The sequence below is a fragment of the Xiphophorus couchianus genome, chromosome 5 (assembly GCF_001444195.1).
Source record: "Xiphophorus couchianus chromosome 5, X_couchianus-1.0, whole genome shotgun sequence".
Lineage (NCBI taxonomy): Eukaryota > Metazoa > Chordata > Actinopteri > Cyprinodontiformes > Poeciliidae > Xiphophorus > Xiphophorus couchianus.
The window spans coordinates 10951570-10965770 of NC_040232.1; the positions used below are offsets into that span (position 1 = coordinate 10951570).

The 14201-nt window shown below is 39.5% G+C and overlaps 1 protein-coding gene across 3 annotated transcripts in view; it reads right to left on the bottom strand.

Annotated features, from left to right (window-relative positions):
* Window positions 1-13554, bottom strand: part of rhbdl3 (rhomboid, veinlet-like 3 (Drosophila)) — a 54694-nt gene extending 41140 nt beyond the window's left edge. The window contains exons 1-3 of one of the 3 annotated variants that reach the window (XM_028017505.1): window positions 13256-13554; window positions 12781-13180; window positions 12385-12408 (exon numbers count right to left, since the gene is read on the bottom strand). In XM_028017505.1, the coding sequence (XP_027873306.1) occupies window positions 12385-12408; window positions 12781-12924 (168 nt within the window). In that variant the 5' untranslated portion in view covers window positions 12925-13180; window positions 13256-13554. Of the gene's footprint in view, window positions 1-12384; window positions 12409-12780 lie in introns of all 3 variants that reach the window. The other 2 variants (XM_028017506.1, XM_028017507.1) reach the window with 2 other exon arrangements.
* Between the last annotated feature and the right edge of the window lie 647 nt (window positions 13555-14201).

The window sequence follows — 14201 nt, forward strand, 5'->3', positions numbered from 1 at the left end:
TAAGTTGCTTCAATGCCAAAAGAGTAGTGGTCAGTCAGAGAGAAGACCTTCTTTGATAAAACTTTGTTGGTGAGATGGAAATATTAAATATCATAAAATTTTTCCAGTAGCTGAACAGATGGCTCATTATCTGGAGGTTCTATGTTGATTATGAACCTAAAGCAGAAAGATATAAATACATTTATTTACTGAGAGCCAAATCCCTTTTGCAGCACTAACAGATTTTGCAGCATATCACGTGTTTTTCTACAGTTTTACAGCACAGGAAAGGCAAACAAAATGATCATTTTTACGTTTTTTAGCAATACTTTTGAAAGATTCTTGTGTACTGATTAAAGGTGGCAACAAAAATGTTTCATGAGGGACATTCACAAAATGTTTTTGTCGCATTGTGTTTGAGTTTTTAAGTATTAATTCAAATTTTCTTTTTGGCAGAATATTAAACAAGTAATTATGATTCAATGGACTGTAAATTACCTTTAACTAAACTGAGCTGAGTCACAATGTTATAACAGAACCGTAGAAACCAGAGGTGGCGAGTTACATTTACTCGTTCACATTTAGTTAGAAAACATTTTAATGGGAATTTACTTCTAGATACAGTTTTACGCCACCATACTTTTAAGTTGAACTTGAGCAATATTAATTTTAAATAATGGTACACTTACTGTATATTGGTAATTTTAATGCTACTCTTTAGTAATAGTAGCACTTAGTAAGAAGGGTACAATTTTTGGCTGCTCTACCCACTGCTGGTAAAATCTGAGAACACCAGAAGTCCAGTTTTCTTTTTTCACCAAATTGCTGCAATAAATAAGCCTTTTACAACTCTGCAGCAAACAGGTCTCCAAGGCACTGGGCAGACTTGCATGCTTGAAAGGCATTGCCATCAACACTGAGAGGAATGTCACATATTTTCTGAAATTTAAAAAATATATAAAAAAAACATGCAAAGTAAGCTTCAACAAATAAGAAAATCAAATAAAGAGTGAGAAATAAACACACTTTAGCCTATTTATTAACGTTTTCAAATTATTCCAAAAGGCTTTGGAATAATATCTGGAGATAATCCAGTTTCATTAACAGTTATGTAATATGTCATTTTAGATTAGACACCGAAAGTAATTGCTCTTTCAAATATTTAATTTTTTTAGAAACAACTCTTTGCCCTCTTACGCCCTAACCATGAAATATTAAGCAATTCCACAGAACAATTATGTTGTTATGATTCTGTGCCAGAACAAATCTAACATGGCTGTATTAAGACAATAAGACAAAGTCTGAAAATGAATCATTTCTGACTTCACAGTTACCCTACATACAGTCAAAACATTGTTTGGATCCTTGTGTAGCAGCAATCCTTGTCCTCAGTGGACTCAAATGGAAAAGGTCAAAATGAGTTTCCCAGAGTGAGTTTCAATTTGGGAGCAAGAGGTGCTGAAGGATTTAGTGCTGGGAGGAACTCTAAACTGAGGTACTGAATTTTAAAGCAAGCAAGAAAGTGTCCCTTTCAAAACTGACAAGTCAAATGTATTTTTGCTGTGTTACATACCAAAAATGCCACAAAATTTTAGTGTTAAAAACCAAGAACCTCCTTAGGTACGGTGCTGTGGAAAAACATATTCTACTGTTTTTGCTTCTTATACTTAAATGTTTCACATCATCAAAACTTGTTCATGTCATAAAAAAACCTAAGTAAATACAGAAGGCAATTATTAAATGCTGATTTTAATCGTCAAGGGAAAAGATCTATATGAACACCAAAACAAAACCTGCCAGACAACATAAAGTAGACTGAAGGAAATGTTAACGGCACTAACACTAATGAGATACTGAAGGCTAAGAAGATAACAGGCTCTGAATATTATATTTTTTATGCTGTTAATCATTGCATCTAAAGAAAAATTGGAACCACCTACATTGGTATGGACAGGTCAAAGCTTTATAAAATCCACAAATTGGAAGTTAACGTTCAAACACTTCATTAAATAATCATACATATAACATCTGGTCTTGCTTTCATGCACTTAATGTGTCTAAAGAGCAGCATGCCACTGCAGTGTATTTAATTTAGCCCTTTATGAAAGTATATCGAGAAGAGCACTGCAGCAAAAGTTGATAAAACATCCCAGCAGAGAAGCAAAGACCCAAAATGACATTCATTTTCACTGCTTTTCTCTGTGCATTGTGTAATGTGGCTTTGTCCTTCTCACAACTGGCCACTTCAGCACTTTGGCCCAGCTTGCTGGCTTTGGCTGCAGCGCCCTGTAAGATAACACAGAGGGGACAGATAGGGAGCTGGGATCTGGGTGAAAGCTAAGCACTGTCGCTCACCTTGAGCCTGTCGGGTAGACCCTGCAAAGGTTGCCATCACAACAGCAAAACAGTCAGGGGACTGGAGAATGGCTAAATATCTAAAAGACATACCCGATAAGCAGTTGTGATATCATTAAATACCGTGAGCAGATTTTACAGATGTAACATTCTCTCCAAAACAAATGAAGATGTCAAAGTGTAAAAAAGGCATCCAGAAAAAGCAAACTGCATTCAGCTTCGGCATGGGTGTATAGGAAGCAGTGAAAAATGCCTTTACCTTTGAATTATGCATTTCTGCCATTCGCTTGTCTACAAAACTGTCTGCCACAACAACTCGAGGGAGATAAGAAGGTGGAGGAGTAAACAAGGAGACACTAGAGGAACAGTTCGTTTGAAATAATGCTTCACCAACAACTGAGCACATAATGAGACGCTGAGCTGCAAACAGGCAAATGACTTAAAACATGAATCCAGTAAAATATGTTCCAAAGTATATCTAGCACTGGGGGAATATGCCCTTGAAGTTTTCCGTGTTTTGGTTGTCACCATCCTGTCTGTCTCATAAAGACTTCAGTTACTCTGGAGGGAAAACAGAACAGAATTATGTGATTTAGTAACACTACAGGTTTTTCAGCATAAACACCCTGTTAAAGGTCATGGTAAAGCAACGCAATAAATTCAGACTAGGCCACTGAAAAACCTTCAATTTTTCAGCCATTTAGAAGTGACATTACTTGTGAGCCTAGGATCATTGTCGTTCTGCATAACCCAAGTGAGATTCACCTTAAGGTTCCCAAACTGATGGCAGGGTATTTCCCATCAGGATTTTATGATGATTAATCATATTGAAAATTACAGCATCAGGTTCTGAAGCAACAAAGCAGCCAGACCATCACACCATCTCCATCTTTGACTATAGGTATGATGCCCAGATACTGTGTAACTTCTACACATGTTCCAAAACCTCCAGTATTATCAGAAATATTTTTACTATTTTCTCCACTGTTTGTTCCACAAGAGCTTCAATAAATATCAGTAAGTTCAAAAATATTATTAGATGTAGCTGCTGTGTGCAGTTTAGCGATATAAATCACACTCCTTTCAGTAAGTGGTGTCCAGAAGACACCCATTTCAACTGGGAATGTTTTTCCAGATTGGTATTTGTGTTTGTGGCACCACGCAGTCACAACCAGACAAAAAAAGAAGTAATGTCATTTTTTAAAATCAATTTAATTATTGTCACAATAGTACCAATAAATATTGTGATAAAATTCCATAAACGTTCATATCGCCCAGTCTTACTTTCCAGTCAGCAGTGGTTTTGGCTTGAAACTCTCTGATTGATGCAGTTTTTGCCTTTTTCTCTCATATTCATTGAATCACAAACACAGACCTTAACCGAGGCAAGTGAGGCCTGTAGTGCTTTTTATGTAGTTATCGGTTCTTTTGTTACTTTCTGAATAATATCAATGTATTCTTGAGGAATGGACAATAAATGCCATGGTGGTTCTCTTGAGTCCTAATGCCTCATAAATATCTTTTCAACCCATTCCAGTACATTGTACATCAAACACATCACACCAACGCAGAAGCAATCAAATATAGTTACACTAAACTGTGGACACAAACCTTCTGAATTATTGATTGTGCAATATAATTATTGGTTTGTTATAACATTAAAAATAAGCATGGAGCAAAAGGAACTAACAGTAACACTCTGGAAAATAACAAGCAGAAAATATGTTTCTGGTTTTCTTTTGGTTTAGCTTATTGAATGTAGACATACCTAAAGAAACACTGCACTCTGGCTCTTTAGATAAACTACAACCAAACAAGCTTCAATCAGTTTAGCTTGGGTGAAAGATGAACCTACAGAGAAAAGAGGTCACAGCCAGCATAAAAGCAATATGTTTACACATACATGAATACTTACATACACGCCTACACACATACATACATATATTCAAACCTGAAGGGAAACAAACTTTGGAGAATTGGAAACCAGAATTACCAAACCACCTTAAATATCTTCACTATGTCGCTTGTGAACACACACACATACACACCCCCACTCGCATGTATGCACATATGGGTGTTACCACACCGCAGAGTCATTCAGATTTCATGCTATGGCTGCTATATGCGTTATGCATTCTGCAACCAATTACAGATAAACGACCACATCTTCTCTCTGCCACTTACAGATCAACAGATCCAGCAGCTATTTTTACTTCAGCAGAGACTGTTTTCACACTCTGCCAACTGGAACTGCGCCTTTCATTAAGAGAATCTATTTAGAGCCGGGGAGGGGAGATGCAGGAGGGGGGAAAGATGAGCTCTGATTATATCTTTCCAAGAAAATCTTTAAGGTTCTGGTTGTTATTCCATCACAGCACAGCCCAGGTAGTTCAGGACAGAATGAGGCGTGGTGTAATTCCAAACTCATAAATACTGTTATATCCTAAATTAATAATACGCAGCTCAGTGATGCCTCAGTGTGTGTTTATTGTTGAGTCATGGCCAAGGCTCAGCTGGTGTCAGTCGCTGACGGAGTTCTGGAAGAGCAGGTCAGCAAACAGTGAACTCACCATCTGTGTGTGTCAGTGCCAATTAGGCTGATAAGTACATTGGTGTATTAAAATAATGTAGATAAAAGAGATAGTGCTCAATTTACAGCTGAAATATAAAACACCTCACTGATTTGCTAATTGGAAACATATTGCTCCGATGAAAGGTAAATAATTCTCCTTACCATTTGACCAGATGTTTCTGTAGAATTTATATGTTGTAAAGGAAATGAATTAAAAGAAAACACTTTGTGCCCAATGCAAGCCAATGAAAAACCCAAGGGTTTACCTACCTTGTTGCTTAGTAAGTGATATTTAAACTATTTTAATGCAAATTTGCCTGATAGTTTGTTTACAATAAAAAAAAAGTTTTAGCAAAATTGAGCACAATTTCATCTGGTATTTTGACATCACCACAGAAGTTTCAATCTTCTTGTTTTACGGGGGCTTTCCACAAAACCAGTTCCAGAGCTGAAGTGGTTCTTTAGCACCTGTTGTACTGTTTACACCGTTAAAGCACCGGCACCAGCACTGGAAAAACTGGTTCTGTCCTGGCACTAACTCTGAACTGGAAAAGACTAAAGAACTGGAGGATAGAACTCTATGTTGTTAAGTTGACAGCTTAAGATCATTCACAAACACACAAATATCATTTCTAAATTAAAGGGGATATTTCCGTTCAGCAAAATTTACTATAGTATCACATATTTTCCTTTGTATCAATAAAAAAGTTTGAAATTTTAGTATCAGGACATCACTGTCCAATATAGGACAACAAAAACACAAAGGAAAGGCAAATATTCATCCTCAAACTCAGGGGAAATTTAGATTTACTAATAAATCTCATGTAAATGTTTTAGGACTTTGGGAGGAAATTGGAGTAACTGGAGAGAATCAATACACTATTCACAGAGAGAACAGGCAAACTAAACACAAATACCACACAAATTTGAATCCAGGAGCTGGGAGGAAACTGCTAACCATCAAGCTAAGGAGAAACATTAAGTTAGTGCTGTTGGTGGGTTTTATCGCTTACATTCACATAAATAAATATAATCAAAGCAAATAAACTTTGTTCTCAAAAACACAAATACACACTTTTTCTCCTTTTCTTTTAGACAATGTTTGGGTCCGCTCCACTGAAATTTAAAGCCTTCAGTTCAAGGTTGTCTGGATTTGGAGGCAAGGGAAAAGACATCCCTTACAGAGTCAAAAGGAAACTACAATCAGCGTCCCGGGCTGCTCTCCATGATCTCACTTTCTGCACGGCTTTGTCTGCAGCATGGGTAAAACTGACAGGGCGCAGCGAGACATCCTCTCCCTGCACGCACGACTAAACGCAGCTGCCGCTTCCCACTTACCCATCAAATAGCAGCTACCTGGGAGGTGAATCCTCCCTTTCGAGCAAATTGAATACAGTAAGGCTCTACCAGCTAGACAACAAGAGGTTTAGCACAACTAAAATACTGTTTACATTCATTGTAGCTGCAGAAGTCATGGAGTGATGATTGTAAATCATACAGAGTATGCTCTTCCAGACAACATTAGTAAAATAGCAGCAAAACATTTATATGTGTGGCCTAAAGGGTAATTCTAGGATGACTGTGGCATACAATGCTTTTTTTTATGCCACCGACCAAGAAATGAAAAGGAAAACACTTTCATTGAAAGTATGCAGCCATGTGAAAGTGTTTAATCTCTAAGCTCCTGGGGGCAAATGTCTGAGGGGATTTCAAGGTGGCGTTGGGAGCAGGCTGTCAACAGAAAGGCAGCTGGGGGCACATAGAGATGCAAACACACAGATGGCGACTGAGCCCACAATCAGACAGGCTAGTAGTTGATAGCTTTTAAGAATTACCAAAAAAATAAAAAATCTTGGCACAAAACTGAGATTTTGTAAACCTGCCAAAACTGAATTCAAGTTTTCTTTAAGAATATAATTAGCAACATTCAAAGTACTTCTGCTTGCCTTCCTGTCTTGAGCTGTCATCAAATATTTATCTTAGAAGCAGCGGCAATGTCACACTGTGTGTGTTGTGGAAAAACAGGGTTTTCTCCAGAAGTAAAGCAAAGACAAAAGCCTACTATGTTACTTAAAGAGATTATGGACAGTGTGGTTAGCAGTAGTATTTGTAAACAACAGTCTAGATTCTTATCTAACAATGAGAAATCCAAGAGACTGCCAGCATTCCTCTCCTATCACAAAGACTGAAACGGTGAAGAGATAAACAGAGGAGCTCCCTGTTATCTGCTAACAGCTGCTATCTGTTGTCTTAACATCTTGACAACTTTCCTTAAGAAAGTTTTGCCTTTCATTCAAATACTAAAGGCATCCCTCTTATCAGATATTTTCCCCAGGCTTTAAAACAGCAGTTATCAAATAAAAAAATAAAAAAATGTTAAAAAAGAACAATCTGGACAAGATACTATTGACAAATAGACAAATCTCCAACCAAGTCAAATGGCTTCAAAGTCAAACTGTCAAAGTGTTAAATGATATCCAAATAAAAAATACCGGTCTTCATTCCAATTAATAATAATAATAATAATAATAATAATAATAATAATAATAATAACTTCATACTAGAAATGAGTATTAAGTTGTCTTTCTTCAGTAACAATTTCCACACTGAAGAGTGCACTGGTTAGCAGTAACCAGGGAGTTCTGGTATGGTATGTCAAGTGATCAGAAAAAGGTTGGACATTTGTCTTTCCTGGTTATCGGTCAGATCTAATCAAGCTGAGATCGGTTGGGTGGAGTCACCGCCGCATCTCGATGCAGCTCTAGACTAAAATAGAACCAGTTCAAACTCTGAGGCATCTGAGTTTTCCAAGTGATGCTTAAATGCTTTATTAAATAACTCCTACCGCAGATTGCTAACAGCAAGATGTGGTTTTGACAAAACCCTTCACCCGTGAACATGAGAAGCAGATGGGACAAAGAGATCTTGTCAAACATTCCTTAATTAACAGTCTTAGTCACAGTCAGGCAGGGAAACTCATCAGATGTTGCCTCCCAGGGAGCAAAACATAAGGCGGTTTACTCATTTTACATTCTGGTATGAACTTGCTGAATAGAGATCATGAAAAAAGAAAGTGTGATAGAAATTGGGTGAACGTTGTGTCACAAGAGTGATGCAGTGAGTAAGCCGACAGAGAAAGTAGAATCTAAAAAAGAACCTGCTCCTTGTTTGTGATAATACCATTATCTTTGAACAAGCTCACAACAGCTCCAGCCTTTCCAGATTTGTGTGTGTGTGTGTGTGTGTGTGTGTGTGTGTGTGTGTGTGTGTGTGTGTGTGTGTGTGTGTGTGGGTGTGTGGGGGTGTGTGTGTGTGTGTGTGTGTGTGTGTGGAGGACAGACATCAGCTCCCTCATTGACTGCATCTCCCCAGCTTCATTAGATGTTGTCTGTTTCTGTGCTTACTCTTCTTGTTTGTTTCAGGAGATGGGGAACATGAATCGAAGCATTGAGGTTTGCACTCCTCAGAGGAGGGAAGCACTTACACAGCAACAAAATCCTCTCCAGGGACAGGAGAGAGGAGAGACGGGGGAGACAGAACACAGCGACACAGCATTTCCATTTCAGCCTGTGACACTTTGAAACTCAAATAAAATTCAGCCACACGGGAGTCAGTGAAAACGATATTAAGGCAAAGGTTTTGTATACAGATCAAATTGCCAGCTGAGTCACATAAACTGGCTACATATTTACAGTATTAGGGTGCAGAACGACTGGTGGTTTTTACACAATGTGTTGCCAAACAATAATCAATAATAATAATCATCAAGAGGGTTTTTTTTTTTTTGTAGAGCGCATCCAGAAAGTATTCGCAGCGCAACACTTTTTCCACATTTTATTGTGCTAAATTAATCTCTTGTCAAAATGCCAGAATTCTGCTGATGTTGCTGGGATCATATATGAGGAATGAACTTGCTCTAGACTCAGGGATCTCAAGTTTTTCCTTGCCATGGCCTCCCAAGCAGTATTAGTGTTCCCAAAAAAATATCAAATTTAAAATGTTTTTCTCACTTTTATTCAATAGTCAGTCATTATTACACTCATTTAGCATAAATACCTTCTGAATTTGCACAGAGTCTTCCACAGCAAGGCTGCTGGATGGTTTTTTGTCTTTTTTGTTAAAATATTGTCCATTTAGCACTTGCTTGAAGAGCAGAGCAGATTGATTAATTTCACTGTCAACCAATCAGAAAAGTTGTCTGCCAGTGACAAAAATAATAGGATGAATAAAATATATATTTAATATACATCTTCCATCCAGCTTTCTTAGGACGCTCTCCACAGGCCTCACCTTTCAAAGTTTTGCTCTAGACTCTTCTTCTGCTGCTCCCTCTTGATAACTATTACCAAACATCTACAGTATATAGTGATCTACTGTTAAAAAGCAGTACTGCAGCGGCGGAGCATGGGGTAACATTAGGGCGGCGCACCCCACATAAAGAGGCTTTTTGTCCTTGATGCGACCTTCTTGGGTTCAGCTCCTGACCTCAAGGTGTTTGCAGCAAATGTTTCTCTCATCTATCTCTCTCTCTGCCGTATTTCATGTCCTGACCGTTGCTTTTTACGATTTTTACAAAATCGTAAAAATAGGAGTGTTGTGGATCTGAACGGAAAATATAGGTCCATAACATTTATTGTTGGCACCTGAGATTGCCAGTAAAACGTTCTTTGCAAGAGTATATCCAATGCTTTACCGGGATGTTTCCATGAGCAGGGTAACAGTCAGGGATACGAAATATTATGGTTTCAAAACCACTAACATTTTCCATCGTACTATTAAAACAGATATAAGTCCTTTAAATGAGATGCAAAGAGAAGGTTAGAGTTGTTCTCAGGATGCAAAGAGCATAAAATGCAATGATGCCCCACATGTTGCTGTTCAGTGCAGGAAAGCTGACTGAAAGAAGGCACCTTGAAATAGTTTCTGTATCAGATACCAACAAACTGAAAGGAAGAATTAATGTCACTTGTTCTTAAGAGTCACTGACATTTTCATTGAATGTGCTCATACTTTATGCTATTTCTAATTTCAGTAATTAAAAGTCACAAAAAAGAAAAAAAAACAGATAAACACTTTCAGGACACCTAACCTTCTTGGTTCATATCTTCATCCAAACTCAGATAATCAAATGAAAATAAAATGTAAGAGAAGCAGAGGTATTATTAGGTATTATTATTAGAGGTATTATCTTACTGAAATCTAATTATATTGCCAAATAAAGAAATCTATCCAATCAGAATAAACTTACATAAATGAATAATCTTTTCAGTGTTCATACATCATCTTAAATCTCCAGCTTTGCTTTTTATTTTAGATTCATTCATCTTTTTTGCACAAACACAAGTTTGAAAAAAGGAAACCCTGCTTTTCCTGATGTTCAGGAACTGAATGATCCTGGTGATCATTCCTCCTGTCGCTTCACAGCAGCAGGATGTCTCCAAGGTCGGCCCCTTGACAAATGGAGCAACTCATTGTGAGTGAGGAGGAGGAACAGAGAGCAAAAGAAGAGAAAGGACATTTGTAGCTGCCAGAGCGGCCAGCGACCTCGCCATTTGGACAAACCCGCGTTTTGTTTTGGGCCGACGCCCACTTGAGGAAACTCAAAGCCGTTCGGCACGCATAAAGATGGCGGCTTGAGGGGCCCATTCAATGGCCGTCCATAGAAAGCTCTCCCTTACCGACACACACACACACAGTCACAACATAATCCCAGGGGGACCTCCGTATACCCCTGGAAGAGTGAGCCTGACACGAGCCTCAGATGCAACTCAGAACATCCCACCCAACCTGTGCATACACAGACACACACACTGAAACACGCACACATTAATACAAATAATTACCCTCAGCAGAAAGTAGGGGGCCCCATCCCAGGCCAGGCAGGTGCTGCAGCAGGCCCACACAGTGATAGCTGTGCATAAATAAGTGTGTGTGTGTGTGTGTGTGACAGTGGGGGTCTCGTTTGCCGTCTGTCAGTTCAACCGGCTGCTTGTGTGATCATTCGGTCTCTGTTTCTCTTCTCCTGGGGTTTCTTGGCTGTTGGTGTGCATCTGCATGCTGTCATGTGTCTCTTACAAGGCAGGCCTGACTCATAGATCAATGGATCCAGTATTATGTGTCGTCCTAATGGCATTATGGGGTCACTGTGAGCAAGCAACACACCCTCGGCCCCCAGCGTCCTCCCACTCTGATCCTCCTGGCTTTGACAGAGATGTGGCCTTGTTACATGTTGTGCCATGATTGCTACCCAGCAGGCGAGGGATTTAGAGCTGGCCTTGGCAACATTTCAGTCTAAAAATACAATCGATTAATCAGCCTAAATGAGAAACTGGCACTTCCATATTCACACTTGCTTTCCAAATAGATAAAGTTTAGCATACAAAGAAGCTTCTGTGGAATGGTCTAAGAATTACAGATCAGCAGAGTTAGAGTGTATGAATACATTAAGATTTTAGTTCTTGTGTTAAAATCTTTCCACTTCATGTTTATGTTGAAGTTAAAGCTCATGTAACATAAAGAGTTTCTCCTATCTTGTGTTCTTGTCTCCTATAATGCCCTGAAATGTAAATAAAAAACTCTTAACATTGTTTGTGTTCTTTAGGCAGGTAGATATAACTTTTCTGAAGCAACATTATCTATTACCGTGCAATAGAGGTCATTCTCCTTGAACCCTTCATATTCATTATAACCCAAACATTGTCTGTTTTATTTGGATTTTATGTAAAAGACCAACACAAAGTAGCACACAATCTAGCGAACAAATTTTTTTTTTTTCTAAATTGTTGCCAACAAAATTTAGAAAATTATTATGTGGACTTGTATTTATACCTACGAGTCAATAATTTGCTGAAAAATCTTTCACTTCAACTCTGCTGATATGTCACATCCAGCTTTCCATTTCTAAAACCTGAAATTTCTATTCACTTGTGTCTAGCTTACTCCCAGTCAGGCTGAAATAAAATTTCAAGTCATGCCGCACATTGTCAGCTGAATTTAGGTTCTGGGCTTTGACTGGACCATTGTAAAACATGTAAATGTTTGATCGAAACCGTTTCATTACAATTATGGATCTATGTTTAGGGTTGTTGTCCTTCAATCTAATCCTGCTTTAAACTGCTACAACCTTATCCATGGCCTGTTTGATGCTCCTTGGTCTTCATGAAGCTGTTTGTTCACTAATGTTCAAATTTCTGAGGTCTTCGCAGAACAGCTGGATTTATGTTGAGACCACATTAGGACTCTAGCAATGAATTAGATGGCTTCTGAAGCCAGTTTGTTGGTCAGAATTTTATATTGGGTATCAGAGATACAAATAAAATCTGAAAAGTGTGGTGTGAGACATTTTGAAATGCATATTATGTAATGAAATACATTTAGGCTTGGGTTCAAAGGGTTCTTTTGCTTGTAGGTTAGAGGTTACACACAAAAACACACACTAGAGACAAGCATGCATATCACTTAAACTTTGCATTCCTTACCTGGTCAAACAGAGATTTCCACTGCTGAGACAGGAAAAGCAAAGACAAGAGAAGAGCAAGTGAAGGTGAAAGTGAGAAGGAAGGAAGAAAAACTCAGGTGCCAAAGATGGCTGGCGCACCTGTTTGAAAATGATGTACACCAAAAAAAACAACAAAAAAAACCCCCTACATTATCTAATGGTCTTAATATTAAAAGGATGCAGCAGTTTTAGAGCAAGTCTTGTTTGAAAATGAATAAATTCTTATAAGCCTATGCCAAGAAACAATGTTTCAACAGTTCAGTCCTGACATAAGAGCGTCCTTCAAAGTTTAATTTGCACTCTATATAATATAATTAACGGACACCCGGGTTTCTGACATTACAGATGAGAGTCTAAGCCTACTATGCAGACTTACTACTTCTTCTGGAGCTACGGGAAGGACGTCGGTGCTCTCCAAAACCTCGATCTCCTCGCCCTCTGCGTGGGCAGCCACCGCCGGGGAGATGTTCACCGGAGCCTCCCGGGTTCCGCCGGTCATCCTCGGGCTGCTCTCCTCCATACATCCACTAGATCGTACCAAATGACCCCAGATACAGATGGTTTCTCCCCATCTCCCTCCTCGAGAACACAATGCATCAAACGAGCGCGCGCTCCTGTTAAGGAAAGTTGATCAAGTTTAGCAGGAGTTGAAGCGCAAAATGTCCTCATGTGGTGGTTTTCTGTCAGCGGTCCAAGTTTCAGAGGCACATTCTGCGGCGACTCTTTTCACTCCGAGAGAAAAGCGACGCAGGAGGAGCAGCGGAGCGCGGATCCATCTGGGGGAGAAACAATTACATCATCAGCTGTGACAGCGGGACGGAGATGACAAACGGGCCCGGGGGCTGACGTACACGCTCTCATTTGGATTGATCCGCGCACGAGAGGGAGCGAGGGCCCGACTTCAAGCGATGTGCGCACGCGGCAGACTTACGGGGAGAAGTTCGGACACGCGCCAGTTTTTTTGGTGCGTCATGACACCTGGCGCGCGTTCTGCTTTTCAGAGAGAGAGGGGCGGGGAGGACGAAGCTATCCGGGAGGCAGGGAGCAACACTCCGACAGAGTCCGCCGAGACGCTGCTTGGGTTCGGCTTCAGGAGATGAAGCGGCTCCGCTCCGTTGCGCATATGTCCTCGCAGGAACGTATAACGAGAGATGGAGAAAACGGGAAGGAGGGGGGGTCGAGGGATTACCAGCGATTCCTGATGAGGGGTTTCTGCTGAGGGACTCCGGGTGTCCACCTCAGCAGCTCACTGGCAGTATGATATATACAGAATCTTGCTAAAGCATCCACAACCCTAAACGTTTTCACATTGTGTCACGTTACAGCCAACTTTAATGGATTTTTACTATAAATCCAGCTGTTCTCTGAACCTCTCAGAGGTTTGTTAGAAAACATTAGCGAGGTAGTGGCGTCATGAAAACCAGCAGACAGGTCAGGGAGAAAGTAGTGGAGAAGTTTAAAGCCCTTATAAAGGGTTATAAAATAACAACCAGTGTTTTAAACACCTGGTGGAGCACTATTTCGTTCATCAATTGAAGAAAGGAAACAGTTCAATCATTGCAGCTGCAAACTGAGCCACACAATATTTTAAATTGTAGGAGGGGCCAGCAATCTTTGTAACACTATGTGTTGTGTTGCAGTTTGAAAACGTCAGTGTTGGACTTGTCCTTTCATCTGTAGTTATTTGAATACCTAAGCCATATTAGGAAGGTATGTATAAGCAATAACTGAGACTGAACTACAGTATTTGGCAATTATTTACCTCATAATTAGATGCTGCCCCAACTTGTTAATTCT